Source organism: Pongo abelii, chromosome 15 (assembly GCF_028885655.2).
Source record: "Pongo abelii isolate AG06213 chromosome 15, NHGRI_mPonAbe1-v2.0_pri, whole genome shotgun sequence".
NCBI classification, from domain to species: Eukaryota; Metazoa; Chordata; class Mammalia; order Primates; family Hominidae; genus Pongo; species Pongo abelii.
The window spans coordinates 82,077,291-82,099,505 of NC_072000.2; the positions used below are offsets into that span (position 1 = coordinate 82,077,291).

Genomic DNA, 22,215 nt, shown 5'->3' on the forward strand with positions numbered 1-22,215 from the left:
CAGACGGGGTGGCGGCTGGGCAGAGGCGCTCCTCACTTCCTCCCGGACGGGGTGGCGGCCGGGCAGAGGCGCTCCTCACTTCCCAGAGGGGGCGGCCGGGCAGAGGCGCTCCTCACTTCCCAGAGCGGGCGGCCGGGCAGAGGCGCTCCTCACTTCCCAGACGGGGCGGCCGGGCAGAGGCCCTCCTCACTTCCTCCCAGACGGGGTGGCAGCCAGGCAGAGGCGCTCCTCATCTCCCAGATGGGGCGGCCGGGCAGAGGCGCTCCTCACTTCTCTGACGGGGCGGCCGGGCAGAGGCGCTCCTCACTTCCCAGATGGGGAGGCCGGGCAGAGGCGCGCCTCACTTCCTCCCAGACGGGGTGGCGGCTGGGCAGAGGCGCTCCTCACTTCCTCCCGGACGGGGTGGCAGCCGGGCAGAGGCGCTCCTCACCTCCCAGACGGGGCGGCCGGGCAGAGGAGCTCCACATCCCAGACGATGGGCGGCCAGGCAGAGACGCTCCTCACTTCCTAGACTGGGTGGCGGTGGGGCAGAGGCTGTAATCTTAGTACTTTAGGAGGCCAAGGCAGGCGGTTGGGAGGTGGAGGTTGTAGCCAGCGGAGATCATGCCACTGCACTACAGCCTGAGCAACATTGAGCATTGAGTGAGCGAGACTCCGTCTGCAATCCCAGCACCTCGGGAGGCCGAGGCGGGCAGATCACTCGAGGCCAGGAGCTGGAGACCAGCCCGGTGAACACGGCGAAACCCCGTCTCCACCAAAAATACAAAAACCAGTCAGGCGTGGCGGCGCGCGCCTGCAATCCCAGGCACTCGGCAGGCGGAGGCAGGAGAATCACAGGAGCCCGAGGCAGGGAGGTTGCAGCGAGCCGAGATCATGGCAGTACAGTCCAGCTTCGGCAACAGAGGGAGACCGAAAAAAGGAGAGGGAGACCGAAGAAAGGGGAGAGGAAAAAAGAAGGAGAGGGAGACCGAAGAAAGGGGAGAGGAAAAAAGAAGGAGAGGGAGACCGAAGAAAGGGGAGAGGGAGGGGGAGGGGGAGAGGGAGAGGGAGAGGGAGAGGGAGAGATCAACTTTGTAAGTCCCTGAACTTCTAGGGTCCTAGTTACTCAATTCTATAAAGGAAGGTTTGCGGTAGATAATCCCTAAGGCCCTTCCATGCCTAGGATATCGTGGAGATTGGAATTTTCTGATACACTCTGGATAAGGGAACACAGAATCAAGACTTATGATATTAGGGCCAGGCGCGGTGGCTCATGCCTGTAATCCCAGCACTTTGGGAGGCTGAGGCGGAAGGATCACCTGAGGTCAGGAGTTCGAGACCAGCCTGGCCAACATGGCAAAATCCCGTCTCTACTAAAAATACAAAAATTAGCCGGGTGTGGTGGCATGTGCATGTAATCCCAGCTACTTGGGAGACTGAGGCAGGAGAATTGCTTGAACCTGGAAGGCAGAGCCTGCAGTGAGCCAAGATCGCTGAGATCATGCCAGTGCACTCCAGCCTGGGTGACAGAGCAAGACTCTGTCTCAAAAAAAAAAAAAAAAAGACTTATGCTATTAGAGCAAACATACATATAAAATAATGTTTATTTGTGACGTGGAGAGGTAGACTAAGTTTATGTAACAGCTTTATTCAAGTAGCTTTGATTGAGCATTTACTCAATGTGCCTGGCAGTGTAAAAGGTGCTGTGGTAAGTGATGGACAGGAAGGACAAGCCCCCGTGCTTCTAGAGCTTAGAGTTTAAGCTTATAGGAAGAGACAGTTCATAAGGAAACAAATGAGCAAGGTAATGTTGGATGGTGGTTTGTTATGATAAATAATTGAATGTTTTTGATAAGAGGGGCAATTTTAGAGTGGGCCCCTGCAGAGGTGGCATTTGCACAGAGTCCTGAATGACAGGAGGAAGCTAGCTAGAATAAGATCCAGGGGCCAGGCATCTTAGGGGTGGGACTGGCCACTCCCCTAGACATAGCAGCTGTGTCAGGGACCTGTACTGCGAGGTTTGGGCAGAGTAGTAGTACTTAATGTCCAGGTGCTAAGCTTTTCTCCACTGCCTTGGTTCACAGACGGCTGTCATCAGTTATGACTACCTCACTTCCCTGAAGAGTGTCCCTTATGGCTCAGAGGAGTACTTGCAGCTGAGATCTAAGGTAAGTAACCCATGGGACCCATCTGAGCCAGGCCAGGACTGGATAACCCTTGAACTGCTATGCTCAAGTGATCCTCCCACCTCAGCAAAGTGCTGGGATTAAAGGCATGAGCCACTGCGCCTGGCCTAGGATTGGATAAATCCTGAAGCAGCTGCCTAGCCACGAAGCTTCCTGTGTACAGCTGGAATTGGGCAGAGGGCAGTGTAGGGGATTGAAGCTGGGGGCATTGGCCACTGAGGGTTTGGAAGGAAGGAGGGGAGGACCACTTCCTCCTTCACATAGAGGTTTCAGTGCTTCTGGGGGGTGCTGTCAGACTGTCATCAAGCTGGATGCCATGGTACTAGGTTATCAATTTGCAAGGTGCTGTGGGAGAGGCCAGTGTGTGTTTCTGGGGAGTACAAGTGTCTGGGATGACTGAGGAGGGATGTAGGCTCTGTCCCGCAGATAACTCAGCTGGCTTCTAAACTGTTTTGTCAGGCAAAACCCAGTTGAAAGAGGTTACTTGCTGTCCTATCCTCTGAGGGCTACTCTGGGGCCTCTTGTAGGCCTCTGAGTCGAGCTGTCAACCCCAAACTCTCTGTCGTCACTTGGAACAGGGTAGTTGATGTTGATATGTGTTTAGATATCCCGGAGACTTGGGAGGTCAAACAAGAGGGCATTTTTTGTGGATGTAGGTTGAGTTTGAGGTGAAGTGTAGATACCTTTGGCTCCTCCAGAGAGAGGTTTGTGATAGATTGGCATGTCTGTGCTCAGGCAGTCCCCTCAGCCAGGAATGCAAAGGAACCCCTTTGCCCCTTAGAAAAGTCCTCGTCATCCTTCTGGACTCAGCTCAAGCTCCCCTCTGTGGTGCTTTTCTTCTCAGTTTTCCTATGTGGATGGAATAATTAATTTCTAAATTTTTCTTTAAACTTTTTATTATGGCAATTTCAACCATCCACAAGAGTAGAGAGAACAGTAGAATGAACTCTGGTGGAACTGTCTGTCATATAGCTTCAGAAACTATCAACATTTTGCCCATCTTGTTAGTCATCTTTCCCCCCTTTATTTATTCATTCTTTTATGTATTTATTTATCGAGATGGAGTCTCACTCCATTACCCAGTCTGGGGTGCAGTGGTGCGATCTCGGCTCATTGCAACCTCTGCTTCCTGGATTCAAATGATTCTCCTGCCTCAGCCTCCTGAGTGGCTGGGATTACACATGTACACCATCACACTTGGCTGATTTTTGTATTTTTAGTAGAGATAGGGTTTAGCATGTTGTCCAGGCTGTTCTTGAACTCCTGACTTCAAGTAATCCACCTGTCTTGGCCTCTCAAAGTGCTGGGATTACAGGTGTGAGCCACTGTGCCAGGCCTGTTTCATTTATTTTTTTATTCATTCACTTATTTATTTATTTTTTGAGACAGAGTCTTACTCTGTGGCCCAGGCTGGAGTGAAGTGGTGTGATCTTGGCTCACTGCAACCTCCATGTCCCGGGTTTAAGCGCTTCTCTTGCCTCAGCCTCCCAAGTAGCTGGAATTACAGGTGCAGGCCACCACGCCTGGCTAATTTTTGTGTTTTTAGTAGAGACAGGGTTTCGCCATGACGGCCAGGCTGGTCTTGAACTCCTGGCCTCAAGTGATCCGCCGCCTCAGCCTCCCGAAGTGCTGGGAAAACAGGTGTGAGCTGCCATGCCTGGCTTCATTCACTTAATTTTTTTTTTCCCAAAATATTTAAATGCAAATCTCAGGCATCACATTGTTTTATCTGTAAATACTTTAGTATATATCTCCAATAGATAAGGACCCTTAAAAAAATATAACCAGAAGACCATAATCATACCTAATAAAACTGACAATTCCTTAATAGTCTCTAATAGATAGTCCATATTCAATTTCCCTTGTCCCCAAAATGTCTTTTTCTTTCTTTCTTTCTTTCTTTTTTTTTTTGAGATGGAGTCTTGCTCTGTTGCCCAGGCTGGAGTGCAGTGGTGTGATCTTGGCTCACTGCAACCTCCGTCTCCCAGGTTCAAGCAATTCTCCTCCCTCAGCCTCCCTAGTAGCTGGGATTACAGGCATGCACCATCACGCCTGGCTAATTTTTGTGTTTTTAGTAGAGACTGGGTTTCATCTTGTTGGCCAGGCTGGTCTCGAACTCCTGACCTCAAGTGATCCACCCACCTCGGCCTCCCAAAGTGCTGGGATTACAGGCGTGAGCCACCATTCCCAGCCCCAAAATGCGTTTTTACAGTTAGTTTGTTCAAATCTGGATCAAAATGTCCAAATAAGGTAGATATATTAAGGTTGACATTTTCTACATCTTTAAAAATCTGTAACATTTCCTCGCTCTCCCTCTTTTTTGAGTTGTTTGTTGAAGAAACCAGATAATTTATCCTGTAGAATTTTCTACCTTCAGGATTTGGCTGATTGCATCTTTAAAGTGTTATTTAATGGGAAATACATTCAAATAGTACATAAATCAAAATATACAGTATTTGAAACATACAAAATGACCCTCCTACCCTTGTTCCTCAGGTACCCAATTTTCTTGCCTGGAGGCAATTATTTTTTCTTGTGCATTCTTCCAGAGATGTCTTCCTATTTGAATTTAATCATTTTATCTTTATTCTTGCCACAGACGATAGTTGGTTACATGCCTTTCTTTTTAGACTATCTGTTCCTTTAGATCAGGGATTGAGTCTTTGATTTTTTGATCTTGTATCTCCAGCAATGATGCATAGGCCTGTGTTGATTTAATGTCTGTTTCGATGCCAGCCTGTACCCTGCCACCTCCCTACCTTTGGGGAGGTCCCAGACAGAGCACGAGGTTAATAGTTAGAAGACCCGAGTTTGTGGTTTAGCTAAGCCGGCTTTGGGAAATTCATTTAGCCTTTTGGAGATGCCATTTGTCATTAGAGATGGTTATGCCACTTACTCAGGATTATGTAGATAATATCTCGGTGCCTTGTGAAATAGAAAGCTGGTATCAAAAACAAGTCAGATGTCTCCTACAAGGTATGTTCCATGAGGACAGAGACTTGGTCTGTGCTGTGAATCTCCATGTCTGCAGCATCCGTCACTAGGATGTGACAGGTCCTGAATAAAGGTTTGTTGAATGAACGAATGAATGAAATGTTAGTTTTTTTTTTTTTTTTTTTTTTTTTTTTTAGACAGAGTTTTTGCTCTTGTCACCCAGGCTGGAGTGCAGTGGTGCGATCTCGGCTCACTGCAACCTCCACCTCCCGGGTTCAAGTGATTCTTCTGCCTCAGCCTCCTGAGTAGCTGGGACTACAGGCACCGAAATATTAGTTTTTATGGAGGATCTCAAAGTCCCTGCTTCTGAGACATAATTGCCCACTGCGCTTCCCTGCCCCTCTTTCTCCAGTTAACCGGTGCTATGGGCCTTGGCACCCACTGGTGTAACATTCTACGGAGAGCTTGCAGGCTCGGACACAGGGGCAAGGCCTCTGCTTTATGGAATCTGCAGAGGAGGCAGGCGATGGGTGTCAAAAAGACAGTTGCCTGTCACGTGTCACATGTAAGTCATCTGACACTGCAGCTCCTGGAGAAGTTGACAGTTTTAGGGGATGCAGTAAGGAAAGTGCAGCCTGGCATTTGACAAGAGAGCAGCACGTGGCGGCTGGCACCAGATAACAGGGTGTAGGCCCGTCTCTGGGAGTTGTGCCTGGGAAGGGGAAGCTGGCTGGCACTAAGAGCATGAGTAAATACTGCAGGAGTGTTTTCTTCCATTGGAGCACTTATCCCTTCTCATCAGCGTGGCTGATAAAGGAATGAGTGAAGGGTAAAACATAATTATCTCAATTGTCAAGCCAGCATCTCCAGGTCCCAGAGTATGTCAGAGCCAGGAGGCTAGCTCCACAGGCGGTGACTTCGAGCACTTTCAAGGTTGGCGCAGGCAGGCTGGGATCTCAGTGACTCAGATCTGGAACCAGAGGGCTGAGAGCCAACGTGAAGTGTGTTCTAGAGGCATAGTGGCCCTTTGCTGGGCAGCCAAGGTGGTGGGGAGGGGCTCATGTGCTTTGGACAACCAGATCCCTGGTGTTCAGGATGCTTATAAACTGAGATGTGTGTGAGCTAGGCTTATTCATAAAGGATACAGAAGTCACTGCTGGTGTAGACATCCAGGAATGGGGCTGGAGGAGAGAAGATAGAGTTGATTCTGATGAGGGTTTGTGATGTAGTGGATATTTATTAATTTTTCAGTTTAGAAGCCCTTCTTATTTTGGGGAACAGCATATAAACTTTCCTCTGGGGAGCCGCTGTATTGATGTACACTCTATGAGTTTGGGAAGGGCTCACCCCACCCTTATTAGCCAGGTGATCAGCGGAGTCTATTCTGCCGGCCCTAGAGATTGATTCAGGAAACCTGAGCACCTGAGCCAGTTCTGGCCAGTGCACAGGACTTTTCCGGGAAGAGCAGCTCTCTCTTTTCTGCTGAGTGAGCTGAGAGTGTAAGATGTTGGCTTGGAGCTGTTGGCAGCCATCTTTGCCACCATGAGGGGAAAGCCTGCCTGTGAATGGAGCTAGTATTGCAAAGAAATGCATAATTTGGCTGGGCATGGTGGCTCACGCCTGTAATCCCAGCACTTTGGGAGGCCGAGGTGGGTGGATCACGAGGTCAAGAGATCAAGACCATCCTGGCCAACATGGTGAAACCCTGTCTCTACTAAAAATACAAAAAATTAGTTGGGCGTGGTGGCGGTCGCCTGTAGTCCCAGCTACTTGGGAGGCTGAGGCAGGAGAATTACTTGAACCTGGGAGGTGGAGGTTGCAGTGAGCCGAGATTGTGTCACTGCACTCCAGCCTGGCTACAGAGTGAGACTCTGTCTCAAAAAAAAAAAAAAAAAAAGAAATGCATAATTTGAGTCCCTAGATCTAGCTGAAATGGAAGCTAGACTACTGCTGGAATTTCAGTTATAGCTACCAGGAAATTCTTTTTTTTTGCCCAAGGTGATTTGAGTTTCTTGCAGCCGAATGAGTCCTTATATACTGTGTATTCTTGGAGAAGCATATTGGGGTTATTTTTTTTTCTTTTTCTTTTTTTCTATGGCCCTCAGTTTGCCACTTAAACATGCTGGGTCCTTTAAGCATAAATGGAGTTTTGATAGTCACAGGAGGGCCCGTAACTCAAGGGAAGAAATGAAATTCAAAAATTTTAGTGCCTAAAGAGGGTGCAGAGAGGTTTGGATGGTGCTGGGTAGAATTGGAGCCATTTTGGACCTGGAGCCAGGTCCCCTGGCACCTAGTCCTACTCCACTGCCAAGCACCTCTGCTTTTATTTTTTTAGTTTTTAAAAGGCTTTTTTTTTTTGAGCTAGAGCCTTGCTGTGTCTCCCAGGCTGGAGTGCAGTGGCGTGATCTCGGCTCACTGCAACCTCTACCTCCTGGGTTCAAGTGATTCTCCTGCCTCAGCCTCCCACGTAGCTGGGACTACAGGTGTGTGCCACCATGCCCGGCTAATCTTTTGTGTTTTTAGTAGAGACAGGGTTTTACTGTGTTAGCCAGAATGATCTCCATCTCCTGACCTCGTGATCCGCCCGTCTCGGCCTCCCAAAGTGCTGGGATTACAGGCATGAGCCACTGCGCCCAGCCCAATTTTTGTGTTTTTAGTAGAGATGGGGTTTCACCATGTTGGCCAGTCTGGTCTTGAACTCCTGACCTCAGGTGATTCACCTGCCTTGGCTTGCCAGAGTGCTGGAATTACAGACGTTAGCCACCATGTTTGGCAAGCCTCTGCTTTTCTATCCGCAAAATGATGGTGGTAGCCTTTGCCCCTATTCCGTTTATGAGAATGGAAATGAGAAGCTTTGCTTAATTTAACATTGTGGATTATTTAAACCAGCCAGAGAGGAGATCCTGAGCATAGGGTTAGCCTTGGTAGCGCCTTATCATTTTAATGAACATGTTAATGATATTCTATTTTCCTCATTTCTTCTATACATTTATTAACTGGAATTCTTCTGTAAGAAAGATCTTCCCCTTCTCCCCTAGTTATTTAATTATTGTTATTATTATTGAGATGGAGTTTTGCTCTTGTTGCCCAGGATGGAGTGCAGTGGCGTGGTCTCAGCTCACTGCAACCTCTGCCTCCTGGGTTCAAGCGATTCTCCTGCCTCAGCCTCCCTGGGATTACAGGTGCCCACCATCACACCTGGCTAATTTTGTATTTTTAGTAGAGATGGGGTTTCACCATGTTGGACAGGCTGGTCACAAACTCCTGACCTCAGGTGATCTGCCCTCCTTGGCCTCCCAAAGTGTTGGGATTACAGGCGTGAGCCACTGTGCCCAGCCATTTAATTATTTTTATCACTGTAAACTCATGGATATTTATTTTATTCTATGGGGTCTATGTCCCATATATAATCCAGACAATACTTTTCCTTTATATCCAAAACAATCATTATTTTATTGCTCAAATGTTTCCACCTTTGGCCACTGGGAGCTCTTTCAGGTTGGCTCCTGTGTCCTTTTGATATGCCCCCAACGTATTTTGAGCACTGCCTTACATTCTTGTACTGAAAGATACTTCAGGCTTATCCTGTATTTTCCTTGCCCTGGAATCAATTACTTCTCCAAGGAGCCCTGGTTCTTGTTATTGGAGAATGGTATTTAGAAACCAAGATGTAGAGGTTAGGTATTCGTTTTACTACTGGGGTACCATTGCTTCTAGGCCCTCCTAGGAGACAGAGTGAGGATATATATGTGTGTACACTCACTCACACATACACACACTTCTGTCTTTCTACTAAAAAACTAAGGTTTTTTTTTTTTTGAGACATGGTCTTGCTCTGTCACGACCCAGGCTAGAGTGTAGTGGTGCGATCATGGTTCACTGCAGCCTCCAACTCCTGGGCTTAAGCTATCCCCCCACTTTAGCCTCCTGAGTAGTTGGGACTACAGGTGTGCACCACCATGCCTGGCTGATTTTTTAAAGTATTATTTGTAGAGACAGAGTCTTACTATGTTGCTCAAGCTGGTCTTGAACTCCTGGCCTCAAGTGATCCTGATGCCTTGGCCTCCCAAAGTGCTGGGATTATAGGCATGAGCCACCGTATCTGGGCAAAAAAACTATGAAATGATGCTTATATCCAATTTTAGTTCAACACCACAGAGTCCGTGTTAGCATTCTCCCTTTTTAAAATATCATCTCTTTCTCTGACAGTGATAAACCTGCCTCTTATCTACGATATATTTCCTTATTTGTTTGACTCTCTTACACTCTAAAATAGTTAAGACCACTGAAGCATTCATGAGCAGAGACAATGGTCTAAATAGCTGAGGTTGAATGAGTTAAGTTGGTATGGGAGCTGAGTTTGGAAAGGTGGGTTGATTGAAACATGTAGCCTTGGGGACAAGGTGATTTTGGCTGAGCGTGATGGGTGAAATTTTGGGGTTTGTCTATAAGAAAAAGATTAATTCAATGTTACTGGAGACTAGGAGAGTGAAGGCGCATAGTGGCAAATAGGATTAGAGCTAGGTCACAGAGGGACTCAAGGCCAGGTTTTAAGCCATAGACAATAGGGAGCCATGGAAAATTCTCCAGTAAAGTTATTTATTAAGCCTTTGGTGATTGAGAATGCTTAAAATTATTGCATCATTAAATTTTCTTTTTTTTTTTTTAGACAAGGTCTCGCTCTGTTGCCCAGGCCGGAGTGCAGTGGTGCAATCTCCGCTCACGGCAACCTCCGTTCACTGCAACCTCTGCTTTGCAGGTTCAAGCGATTCTCCCACCTCAGCCTCCCAAGTAGCTAGGACTACAGGCATGCGCCACCACACCCAACTAATTTTTGTATTTTTTGGTACAGACAGGGTTTCACCATGTTGGCCAGGCTGGTCTCGAACTCCTGACCTCAAATGATCTGCCTGCCTTGGTCTCCCAAATTGCTGGGATTACAGGTGTGAGCCACTGTGCCTGGCCATTTTTTTTTTTTTTTAATTAAATATGAGACAGAGTCTTGTCATGTTGCCCATGCTGGTCTCAAACTCCTGGGCACAAGTGATCCTCCCACTGCGGCCTCCTAAAGTGCTGGGATTACAGGCATGAGCTACTGTACTCAGCCAGTTATTGAATTTTTTTTTTTTTTTAACACCAGTGCCACTTGCCAAAAATATTTTTTGAGCTTCTGTGTTGGACAGTGGGTAGAAGTGTGTGAACCTGCATGTTTATATGTGTCTGTGTGTGTATGAGAGAGAACAAGAACAGGAACCTTTTCTTTTTTAAATCAGAGTTAAATGTCGGAGGTGACCTTGATTGCTACTTTGAGTGTGAAGTTTTTTTTAGCTAAGCTCAAATTCTTGTTACCACGTAGGTCCCTGGGCTTCTGTGGTATCAGATGATTCAGGTCAGTAGTCTGTGTTTGGTTAGTTACTATAGCGCCTAATATTTGGACTAAAAGTAATGATTAATATCTTCTTCCTTGCCTGAGAAGCAGAGTCAGGGAGATGCAGGACGCTGCCAGGTGGTGATCAAAATTCATCAGCTTCATTACTGATAGACACACGGCTGAGCATATAGTTTGGGGTCTGAGGGAGGTGGGCTTGCTGAACTTCACCCCTGAATTTGAGAGGCTTACCTACACAGGCACAGACATGGCTGGACAAGCCTCTCAGTTGGGGGACTGCCTCTTATAGGAGGAAGGAGCTGAAAATCAATGCTCTGCAGATAAGCAGATCCCAAACAGAGAGGGGAGAGGAAGGGGTGAGCTGAGCAAACTCTGTTTCTTCTCCTATATTCCTTAATCTGATTGGTGATTATCTCTCCCACAAGGAGTGAAGGAGTGGGAGAGAGAGGTCAGGAGTGTTATGCATACTAGGTCTCCCTCCGCATTGTTGCGGGAAACAGAGGGATAGAATGTTCTCCTGTAGTACTGATTGTGGGAGGGGAGGTAGCTGTAAATTTGCTATAAGAACCATTTGTTTCTATCAAATTCTGCTAATCTTTACATCTGACTTTGTTTAGGAACATAGGGTGTTTTGGCTTGGAGTATGGGACAGCTATTTTGGCATTACTAAAATCTGCACTTAGAGGCAAGAGTCAGACACTGTGAACTTTTATTTTATTTATTTATTTTTTGAGACAGGGTCTTGCTTTGTTGCCCAGGCTGAAGTGCAGTGGCGTGATCTCGGCTCACTGCAGCCTCGATCTCCTGGGCTCAAGCAGTCCTCCTGCCTTGGCCTCCAAAGTGTTAGGATGGGATTACAGGCGTGAGCCACAATGCCCAGCTGCCTTCAACCTTTAGAACCATGGGATATGGTAGAGTGTTTTGGAGAAAAAGGGGCTCAAATTTCTGGCCTGTGGATATTGGTTGGAGGGGCAGAGTAAGGGGCTAAGGTCGGGTGACAACTCTATAACTGTTCCACTGCACTTGAGAAAGACATCTTGGGCATCAGCCAGCTCAGTCCTCTAATGTACACATGTGGAAGTGGAGTTCTGTAGAGGTGATGTGATTTCTTTTTTTTTTTTTTTTTTTTTGAGACGGAGTCTCACTCTATCACCCAGGCTGGAGTGCAGTGGCGTGATCTCGGCTTACTGCAGCCTCTGTCTTCCGAGTTCAAGCAATTCTTCTGCCTCAGCCTCCTGAGTAGCTGGGACTGCTGGCGCACGCCACCACACCTGGCTAATTTTTGTATTTTTAGTAGAGACAGGATTTTACCATATTGGCCAGGCTGGTCTCGAACTCCTGACCTCATATGATCCACCCGCCTCAGCTGTAATCCCCAAAGTGCTGGGATTATAGGTGTGAGCCACCGCACCTGGCCAGTGATGTGATTTCTTACATCCCCAGCAGGTGTGTAGCACATCATGAACTCTTTTTTTTTTTTTTTTTGAGATGGAGTCTCGCTCTGTCGCCCAGGCTGGAGTGCAGTGGTGTGATCTCCGCTCACTGCAAGCTCCGCCTCCCGGGTTCACGCCATTCTCCGAGTAGCTGGGACTACAGGCACCCGCCACAATGCCCAGCTAATTTTTTGTATTTTTTAGTAGAGACGGGGTTTCACCGTGTTCTCGATCTCTTGACCTCGTGATCCGCCTGCCTCGGCCTCCCAGAGTGCTGGGATTACTAGTGTGAGCCACCGCGCCTGGCAGCACATCATGAACTTGATCTTGATGTTCAGATACTGCCCAATCTCATGTTCTTTGCACTTTATACTCTGTCGTCTCCCTGTATATCTGCTTTCAGTCTGGGGAAAAGCACCAAGTTGGACAGAAAGTAGACACAAAGAAGCCTGTGCAGCAGCTCTTGCCAACTGGCTGCTGCTGCTGGAGTTGCTCCTCCTGCCTCTTCATCCTCCCTCCTCTGAGCCTGAGGCTCTGCTGCTGCCTGGGATGGATTTGGGAAACACCAGAGGAGGAAGAAGGGCAATAGAGCCACCTCCCTGAAGTTCCTTTACTCATTTAATCAATGGAACAGTTAACTCAACAAATATTTAGCATTCTCCTATGGAGGGGAGGGTAGACCCTTCAAAAGGAATTGATAGGTGCTGGCTCTTTGCTTCAGGAAAGAGTTTCAACTCTGAAGCTATTGAACAACTGCCAGTTTTGAGGATAACCATCCTACCAGTCTAGTGAAGGTATAATTCACTAAGCATTTTAAAGATCCTGTTTGTCTGCAAAGGGAACTGTAGCAATGTCTGGTTCTTCAGGAATATTCCCTGAAACCTGGGATCTGGTCTGGCCAAACCAGGACATTTCTTCACCATCCTTCCATTCCATCTATTACTTTAGCTAACTTTAACTGAGCCTGCTCTGTGTCAGGTACAGGATGATGCTCAGAGGAGAAAATGGGAAGTAAGACTCGACCTCTGCCCTCAAGTTGTCATAGTTGAGGGTAGGGGGGCAGAAGGCATGAAATCACCAGCTACAGGACTGATTTGTCTATTACAACTCTGGCCCCTGGTCTGGAATTACTTCTCCTGATCCCTGACAGCAGCTAACTTCCAGGCAAAGAGGGTGTGTTGTGGGGTAGCTTTTCTTGGGAGATGGGGCTGGGGTGCATTCCTCCTGGAGTAGCGGTCTGGGTCTCATTGTGCCACAGCTCCTTTGCACGTGCAGCACCTGTCGACCTGGCATGGAATCTTTTCAGGGAGTTTTCTCTAGACCCACTTTTGCTGCTTTCGTTTGTCATCATGGAATGTTTGCCTGAGAGTGTTCTGCATAGAGGAGGAGAGAAATTGAATCCTTGCTATCTTGGTGACTGGCTTTCTCGGAGTTTGTGATAATTTCTGCAGGAGCATGAGCTGCATTTAATTCTCTCTGGTTGGGTCATCTAAGGACCAGTTCTTTGGAATTAGGGAGACAGAGTCTGTGAGTCTAGCACCTCCTTTTTAGCTTTCTGAATACTGCATCGAAATCTGTGCAGTTTTCCGCAGTGGCCCTGACCTCAAAACCATTCTGATTCTGGAGAATTCTGTAGGGGTAGGTTCTTGAGCCTTGAAGTGGCCTGGGGAGAAACTTGGTAGGGTCCATGGCCATCAGTGAGAGTCCTGGGGGTAAATGTGGTGGGCCTGGGAGAAAATGTGATTCTCCCTGGAGATTTGGGCTCACTGTGTGGTGGCTTCTCTGTAGGTCCTAGGCAATCAGGGAAATGCCAGCTACCCTCTCAATTGGTCTAGACTTGTTAGTTACCTAGGGACTATGGCCAACACCAGCGTTTTATTTTTCCATATCTAAATACAGCTTGTCTTTTAAAAAATGTCTGATATTTAAGACCTAAGACAAAGTGTAAAAAATAATTCAGTGATCACCCTCATGCTCATTGCCCAATTTCAGAAATAGTACACTTTACCCATGCAGTTATAGCCCGTGGGTACTTCTTCCCTGACTCCAGCTTTCTTCCTGCATATCCAGAATTAAGCAGTATTTTCAATTCATTGTTTATTATTCCCATACACTTCTTTATAACCAACTATTCAGGTATTTCTGTGATATTTTTCATCCTGTCAACACTTTTTCCTTTACTTGGCTTTGTTCTAAGCAAAAATGTCTGTGAAATTACAGGTTTGATTTTCTCTCTCTGTCTATCTAATGCATATGCAAATAAATATTCTGGGTACCAGCTGAAATTGCCTCTTGTACCACGTTTTGCATACCATCACTGCTGCAAGGTCGTACTTTGAGAAACAAGGCTGCAGCATCTGTAGCAGATGCTGCTGGGCTATGCCCTGGCTTGCACCCACTCTTGCCTCGATCTTTACCCCGCTGTTTTTGGTGACTGTCTTTCCGGCTCTTCTCTTTTCCTAGCTCACACTGTTCATCTCCTGGGGCTGCTTTAGGATTGGAAATGCCTGATATGATGGTATTTGCTGCTGTGGTTCTAAAGCAGTGATCTTTTCCAAAGGCCACAGCTATAAGGAAACAAAACAACCCCCTGGGTTTTTGGTGGTATGAGCCCGTTGCTGTGTGCTGGGCATCTCTCCATTCTGATCAGCACACAGTTCCTCTCGTGTGCATGTCTGCAGGCTCTCTCACCTATGTGGGCTGCCTGGACACATGGTTGGGCTTCCTGCTACTTCAGAGCTGCCCTCCAGTTGCCCCTGCCACCTGGTTCTACAGGGTAAGCGGAGCAGGCACAACACCCAGCTCCGCAGAGAAGGTCCTGCATTGTGAGGACCTACACTTCTAACAAGGCCCTCTATGGGGCAGGAACTGGAGTAACCCTGGTTTCAGCCTGCCTTTGCCCATCTCAGACCCTATCCCAGACCAACTCAGGCTGGGCTTTTCATTGCTGATTGCTTTTCCCACTGAAAACCTCCAGCAGTTTTCTGACCTGCCCTGGACTGGGTGCTTCGGAGCTGTTTCCACCTCTGCTGGAAATGGATGTGGCAACATGATGAGAGATGCGGGGTAGGCATAGGCTAGGACTTCCCTGTGGCTGAGGCAATTTAGTACTGGAGTGCATAGAAGTATCCTTGATCTGGACTTATTAGTTACCTAGGGACCATGGCCAATACCAGCCTTTTATTTTTCCATATCTGCATACAGCTTGTATTTTAAAAAACGCGAAATATTTAAGACCTAAGACAAATTGTAAAAAATAATTCAGCGATCACCCTCATGCTTACTGCCCAATTTCAAAAATAATACCTTACCCATGCAGTTGTAGCCTATGCGTACTTCTTTCCTGACTCCAGCCTTCTTCCTGCATAACCAGAATTAAGCAGTATTTTGGATTCATTGTTTATCATTCCCATGCAAAAAAGCCAAGTGTCCTTCACCCAGAACAGCTGTAAAGTCTGTATCTGGAGGGCAGCTTTCCAGAAACAGAAGAGATTTTATGTCTGTCATCAAGGTGGGAATGGGACAGCACCCAGGTGGTTCACAACCTGCCAGACAATCAGTCACCTGGGGAGCCTTATAAAGCACACATTCCTTGGTCCTGTACACTAAAGATTTATTGTCAGTGATTCTGAGGTGAGGCCTGGAAAGCCTCACTCTGGTGTCCAGGCTGGAGTATAGTGGTGTGATCATGGCTCACTGCATCACTGCAGCCTCTACCTCTTGAGCTCAATTGATCCTCCCATCTTAGCCTCTCGAATAGCTGGGACTGCAGGCTTGCACCACCATGCCTGGCTAATTTTTGTATTTTTTTGTAGAGACAAGGTTTTGCTATGTTACCCAGGCTGGTTTAGAACTTCTGAGCTCAAAAAATCCCCCTGCTTCGGCCTCCCAAAGTGCTGGGATTACAAGCATGAGCCCTGCCAAAAGCCATATTTTTAATGAGTTCATCAGGTAGGCTTCTACTAAGGTTTGAATGGGTCTCTCCAAGTTCATGTTTTAGAAACTTAATCTGCAAAGCAAGAGTGTTGAGAAGTAGGACCTTCAAGAGAAAATAAGGTCATAAGGGCTCTGCCCTCATGAATGGATTAATGCTGTTACCATGGGAATGGGTTCATTTTGGGTACCTTCCCTCTCTGTCTCCATCCGCAATCCCCACCCTTTCATGGGCTGTCTTAGTCTCCTACCTTCCACTATGGGATGACCCAGCAAGACGGCCCTTGCCAGATGCGGGTCTCTTGGTCATGGGCTTCCCAGCCTCTAGAACTGTTTTTTTTTTTTTTTTTTTTCTTAAGTGATCCAGTCTCAAGGATTTTGTTATAGCAGCACAAATGGATGAAGATGGCTTCTGCTGCACTGTACTTAGGGGGTCTCTATTATCTCATTTAATTTTTACAGTAGCCCGCCAGATGCGGTGGCTCACGCCTGTAATCCCAGCACTTTGGGAGGCCGAGGCGGGCGGATCACGAGGTCAGGAGATCGAGACCATCCTGGCTAACATGGTGAAACCCTGTCTCTACTAAAAATACAACAAAAATTAGCCGAGCGTGGTGGCGGGCACCTGTAGTCCCAGCTACTGGGGAGGCTGAGGCAGGAGAATGGCGTGAACCCAGGAGGTGGGGCTTGTAGTGAGCCGAGATCGTGCCACTGCACTCCAGCCTGGGCAACAGAGCAAGACTCTGTCTCAAAAAAAAAAAAAAATTTTTTTTTACAGTAGCCCTATGAGGTAAATACCGTTGTTATCACCCCTATTTTACAGATGGAGAAACTGATGAACAGACAGATGGAGTGACTTGTTCAAGGGTCCACAGCTAGCAAGCGGGTATACTAATTTCCTGTGATTGCCATAACAAATTACCACAAATTGGGTGGTTTAAGGCAATAGAAGTTTATTCTCCTACATTTCTTAAGGCCAAAGGCCCAAAATCAAAGAGCCCCCAGGACCATGCTGCTGGTGGGAAGCATTCTAGGGAAGAACCCTTCCTTGCCTTTTCTGGTGGCACCAGGCATTCCTGTGGCTGCATCACTGCAATCTCTGCCTCCACCTCCTCTACCTTCTCTCTCTCTTTTTTTTGAGACAGAGTCTTGCTCTGTCATCTAGACTGGAGTGCAATGGTGCGATCTTGGCTCACTGCAGCCTCTGACCCCTGGGTTTAAGCGATTCCCCTGCCTCAGCCTTCCGAGTAGCTGGGATTACAGGTGCCTGCCACCTTGTCCGGCTACAGGGGAATCAACTAATTTTTTGTATTTTTAGTAGAGACAGGGTTTCACCATGTTGGTCAGGGTGGTCTCGAGCTCCTGACCTTGTGATCTGCATGCCTCGGCCTCCCAAAGTGAGCCCCCGCGCCTGGCCTACTTCTTGTTTTTAATAAGGACAACTGTCATTGGATTTAGGGTCCACCTGGGCAATCCAGGATGATCTCATCTTAAAAATTCTTTTTTTTCTTTTTTTTTTTGAGATAGTCTGGCTCTGTTGCCTAGGCTGGAGTAGAGTGGTACAATCTCTTCTGCCTCCGGGGTTCAAGTGATTCTCCTGCCTCAGCCTGCTGAGTAGCTGGGATTACAGGCATGCATTACCATGCCTGGCTAATTTTTGTATTTTTTGGTAGAGACAGGGTTTTGCTGTGTTGGCCAGCTGGTCTTCAACTCCTGGGCTCAAGTGATCTGCCTGCTTTGGCCTACCAAAGTGCTGAGATTGTAGGCGTGAGCCACCATGCCCAGCTCCATCTTAAAAATTCTTAATTATATCTGCAAAGACCCTTTTTTCTGAATAAGGTTACAGTCACAGATTCCAGGGGTTAGGACATGGACATATGATGTTTTGGGGGCCAGCATTCAACCCACTACAGGAACTTAGAATTATTGCCAAATGGTGCAGCTCCTCAGGCTGTGCCTATAACCACTGTACTCCCTGGCTTACTAATCTGGACTGGATGAGCTCCCAGGGTTCCTCCAGGTCAGTGGTCCATACAGCATGGGGTTCCGTGTTGTATCAGGGCATCCGGCCATCTGTCAAGCCTCGAGACATCAGTGTTTTTTTCTCCACCTCTCTCCCATCCCCTCAGCCCTCTGCAATTTTTCCTGAAACCCTTTGGGCTGTTCATCTTGGACTCAGAAAATTCCCATGCATTAACCTGTTGACAAAGTTAGGCTGCAGGTGCTGTGAGGACAGACTCATACTGGCTTGGATGAGATGTGTTTCTCTTGCCTCAGTGGCCACAGCTCCAAAATGGGAATTGCTGGAATAGCAGGGCTAGATGGAAGGCCGTAATATAACTAACAAAATTGACGGAAGGCACTCCGTAGCTGTAAGGGTGGTCGAGATGCTTGTTAACAGCAGTAATAATCTAATAGCCTGTTCTTGATTTCCCACTTCTCACTGTCTTGGCCCCAAGCAGCTATTTTCTACCAAATTAAAATCCACTCAGCTCTCTTCCTGTCCCTGAATAAAACTACCCTCAAAGCTCTTGCCTGTTACAGCAAGACTTTTTAATAGACTTTTCCTTGTAGAACCGTGAGACATATGTCCAATTAGCCGAATAACTTCACTTAAATATACAAATAAACTGTTGACTGATAACAGCAAGACATATGTGAAGCTAATTTAAGGCAAGGTGGTTCAGGAACTGGGGTGCTGTCCCTCCCACAGCCCCAATCTGTCTTTAAGCTGCTCTTCCCTCCAATCTATTATTATTATTTTTGAGACAGGGTGTCACTCTTGTCGCTCAGGGTGGAGTGCAGTGGTGCAATCATGGCTCACTGCAGCCTGGACTTCCCAGGCTCAGGTGATTCTCCCACTTCAGCCTCCCAGGTACCTGGGAATACAGGCACGTGCTGCCATGCCCGGCTGATTTTTTGTATTTGTAGTAAAGATGGGGTTTCACCATGTTGCCTAGGCTGGTCTCGAACTCCTGGGCTCAAGCTATCCACCTGCCTTGGCCTACCAAAGTGCTGGGATTACACTCGTGAGCCACTGCACCTGCCCCCACTCCAGTTTTTTGCTTATGGAAAAGTTCTTTACCCCCTAACCCCCAACATGTTATAGGATGAAGGGGGACGTCTCTCTGCTGTGCCTGGTCACAGTGCAGAGTATCTAAGCCACTATTCATTCAGCCAATTGTTCAGTGATATTTATTGAATGCCTACTATGTTCCAGGCACTGTTTGGGGTGCTGGGTGTACAATGGTCTGTTCTTGGGAGGACAAGAGGTAATTCACAATGATGGGACTCAAAAGCACATCCGCTCCAGGAGGATAGGGGACTTGTTTGTATTGCTTGCTGCTGTGTCTGCAGCACTAACAACAGTGCTTGCCACACACACAGTGGTCTCAGTGTACACTTTTCAGGAAATCAATGTGGGGCTAAGTAAACAAGGTCATTTCAGCTCTTGCTGAGTGCCCTAAAGGAGATAAAATGTAGTCATGGGATGAAGAGGGGCTGAGGGAGAGGCTGGGAAGGGCTCTCTCGCATGATGTTTTTCAGCTGAAACTGAAGAATGATCAAAGGACTAGCAAGTGAAGGGCTGCGGGGAGACTGTTAGAGGAAGAGGCAGGGCCGGCCATGTGATTACGAGGCCTAGTGCAAAATGAAAATGCTGGGCTCTGGCTGGGCGTGGGGAAGCCTCCATTCCCATGGCCCTGCTGCCCCAACCTTCAAAGGATGGGCAGGTCCCGGGAAATGGCAAGCTGTGTGCTGGGGCGTGCTCAGGATCTGGATGGGGGTGGGTGAGAGGTGCCTGCCAAGCTGTGTGCTCAGCTTGCTGTGGCTGTTCTAGTCTAGGATGGGGCTGGATAACATGTGGCACCTGTGTGACCCCAACCCTCCCCATGCCTGTGTCCAGGCCACCTGCAGGGATGGAGAGCAGTGCACAATGCAGGCCTCCCCTTCCCGGTGCACTGGTTGCAGAGAGCAGCAGTGGTGGCAGGTAGAAGTAGGGAGGTGGGGCCCGATGTGGTGGCTGGCCTGTAATCCCAGCACTTTGGGAGGCCAATGCAGGTGGATGACCTGAGATCAGGAGTTTGAGACCAGCTTGGGCAACATGGTGAAACTAAAAATACAAAAATTAGCCAGGTGTGGTAGTGCGCGCCTCCTCAGCTACTCGGGAGGCTGAGGCAGGAGAATCGCTTGAACCCGGGAAGTCGAGGCTGCAGCGAGCTGAGATTGCACCACTGCACTCCAGCCTGGGGGACAGAGTGAGACCCTGTCTCAAAAAAAAAAAAAAAAAAAAAGGAAAAAAGAAGTAGGGAGGCGGGGAGGAGCTGGGGTACTGGGGGCAGGGAATGGTCAGCCAAGGAGGTGGGACTGTGTGGAGCTGAATCTCCCGGCACACCTTCCTTTGTCCCATCAGACTTCACTTCCAAAACACAAATTCAAAAATTTCAAATTCAAGAATAGCTTGAACCAAGGAGGTGGAGGTGGCAGCTACTAATACAGTAGCTTCCTATGACTGTATTAGTTTCCTGTGACTGCTCTAACAAATGTTCACAAACATCGTGGCTTCAAACAATACATTCATTCTCTTATAGTTCTGGAGGTCAGAAGTCTGGAACGGTTCTCACTGGGAGAAAATTAAGGTGTCAGCAGAGCTGCGATTCTTCTGGATGCTCTAGGGGAGAATTCTTTTCCTTTTTTCTTTTTTCCATCTTGTAAAGGCTGTCCACATTCCTTGGCTCGTGGTCCCACTCCCCCATCTTCAAAGCCTGCGACATCTGGCTAAGTCCTTCTCCCCATCCCATCTCCCTGGCTCCCTTCTGCTTTTCTCTGCCACTTATAAAAGCCATGATGATTACACTGGGCCAATCTGAGTAATTCTGGATAATCTCACTGTCGAGGTCAGCAGATTAAGAAATTAAACTGGCTGTGTGTGGTGGCTCACACCTGTAATCCCAGCACTTTGGGAGGCTGAGGGGAGTGGTTCACTTGAGGCCAGGTGTTCAAAACCAGCCTGGACAACATGGTGAAACCCCGTTTCTACTAAAAATACAAAAATTAGCCAAGCATGGTGGTGTGCGCCTGAAGTCCCAGCTACTTGGGAGGCTGAAGCACGAGAATAGCTTGAATCAGGGAGGTGGAGGTGGCAGTGAGCTGAGATGGTGCCATTGCAGTCCAACCAGGGCGACAGAGTGAGACTCAATCTGAAAGAAAGAAGGGCGGCAGGGACGGAGGGAGGGAAGGGAAGGGGAGGGGAGGGGAGGGGAGAGGGAGGGAAGAAGGAAGGAAGGAAGGAAGGGGAAAGAAAGAAGCCTTCATTTCTTCTGCAATCTCCATTCCCTGTGCCACGTAAGGTAACACATTCATAGATTTCCAGGGAGCTGGATGTGTACATCTCAGGTGGCAGGGGCATTATTCCGACTTCCACAGTGACTGCAGGGCATTAAACCACACACGCAGGCCTTCCCAAGTGCAGGGCAGCTGCATGCCCTTGAAGCCAGCCCTGGAGAGGGAAACTGCAAGCCTAAAAGCCCCGATGTGGCAATGAGCTTGGCTCACTGAAGGACATAGAGGGAGGCCCGAGTGATAGACTAGAGTGAACGATAGGGCACATGGTACAAAATGAGATGAGAGAGACTGGCACAGGTCAACGGAACAACACGGAACCCCATGCTGTATGGACCACTGGCCTGGAGGAACCCTGGGAGCTCAGGTCAAGAACACAGGGCCTCTTAGGCCACAGTGAAGAGTTAGGAACAGCAGGCTGGAATCTGCTATTGGATCTTTAGGGGGAAAAAAACTCTATATAAAAAATTTCAAATGTAATTAAAAAGTGTGCAGAATAATAGGCTGAACCCCTATACCTGGCACCTAGATCTAAAATTTGCCAGGCCAGACTTAGTGGTTCAGGCCTGTAATCCCAGCACTTTGGTTGGGAGGCTGAGGTGGGTGTGTCACTTGAGGTCAGGAGTTCAAGACCAACCTGGACAACATGGTAAAACCCCATCTCTACTAATAATGCAAAAAAAAAAAAAAAAAAAAAAATTAGCCAGGCGTGGGTGTGTGCCTATAATCCCAGTTACTTGGGAGGCTGAGGCAGGAGAATAGCTTGAACTTGGGAGACAGAGGTTGCACTGAGCTGAGATCACACCACTGCACTCCAGCCTGAGTGACAGAGTGACACTCTCTTAAAAAAAAAAAAAAAAAAAAAAAATTTGCCAGGCCAGGCATGGTGGCTCATGCCTGTAATCCCAGCACTTTAGGAGGCTGAGACAGGAGTGTTACTTGAGGCCTGGAGTTCTAGACCAGCTGTAGTCCCAGCTACTTGGGAGTCTGAAGCAGGAAGATCACCTAAGCCCAGGAGTTC

General features: G+C 47.8%; 1 protein-coding gene across 5 annotated transcripts in view; it reads left to right on the forward strand.

Annotated features, from left to right (window-relative positions):
- Positions 1-22,215, forward strand: part of ADCK1 (aarF domain containing kinase 1) — a 136,034-nt gene that overhangs the window by 21,692 nt on the left and 92,127 nt on the right. For all 5 annotated transcript variants that reach the window (XM_024232031.3, XM_024232032.3, XM_054530910.2 and 2 more), the window contains exon 3: positions 2,064-2,147. In XM_024232031.3, the coding sequence (XP_024087799.1) occupies positions 2,064-2,147 (84 nt within the window). The remainder of the gene's footprint in view (positions 1-2,063; positions 2,148-22,215) is intronic.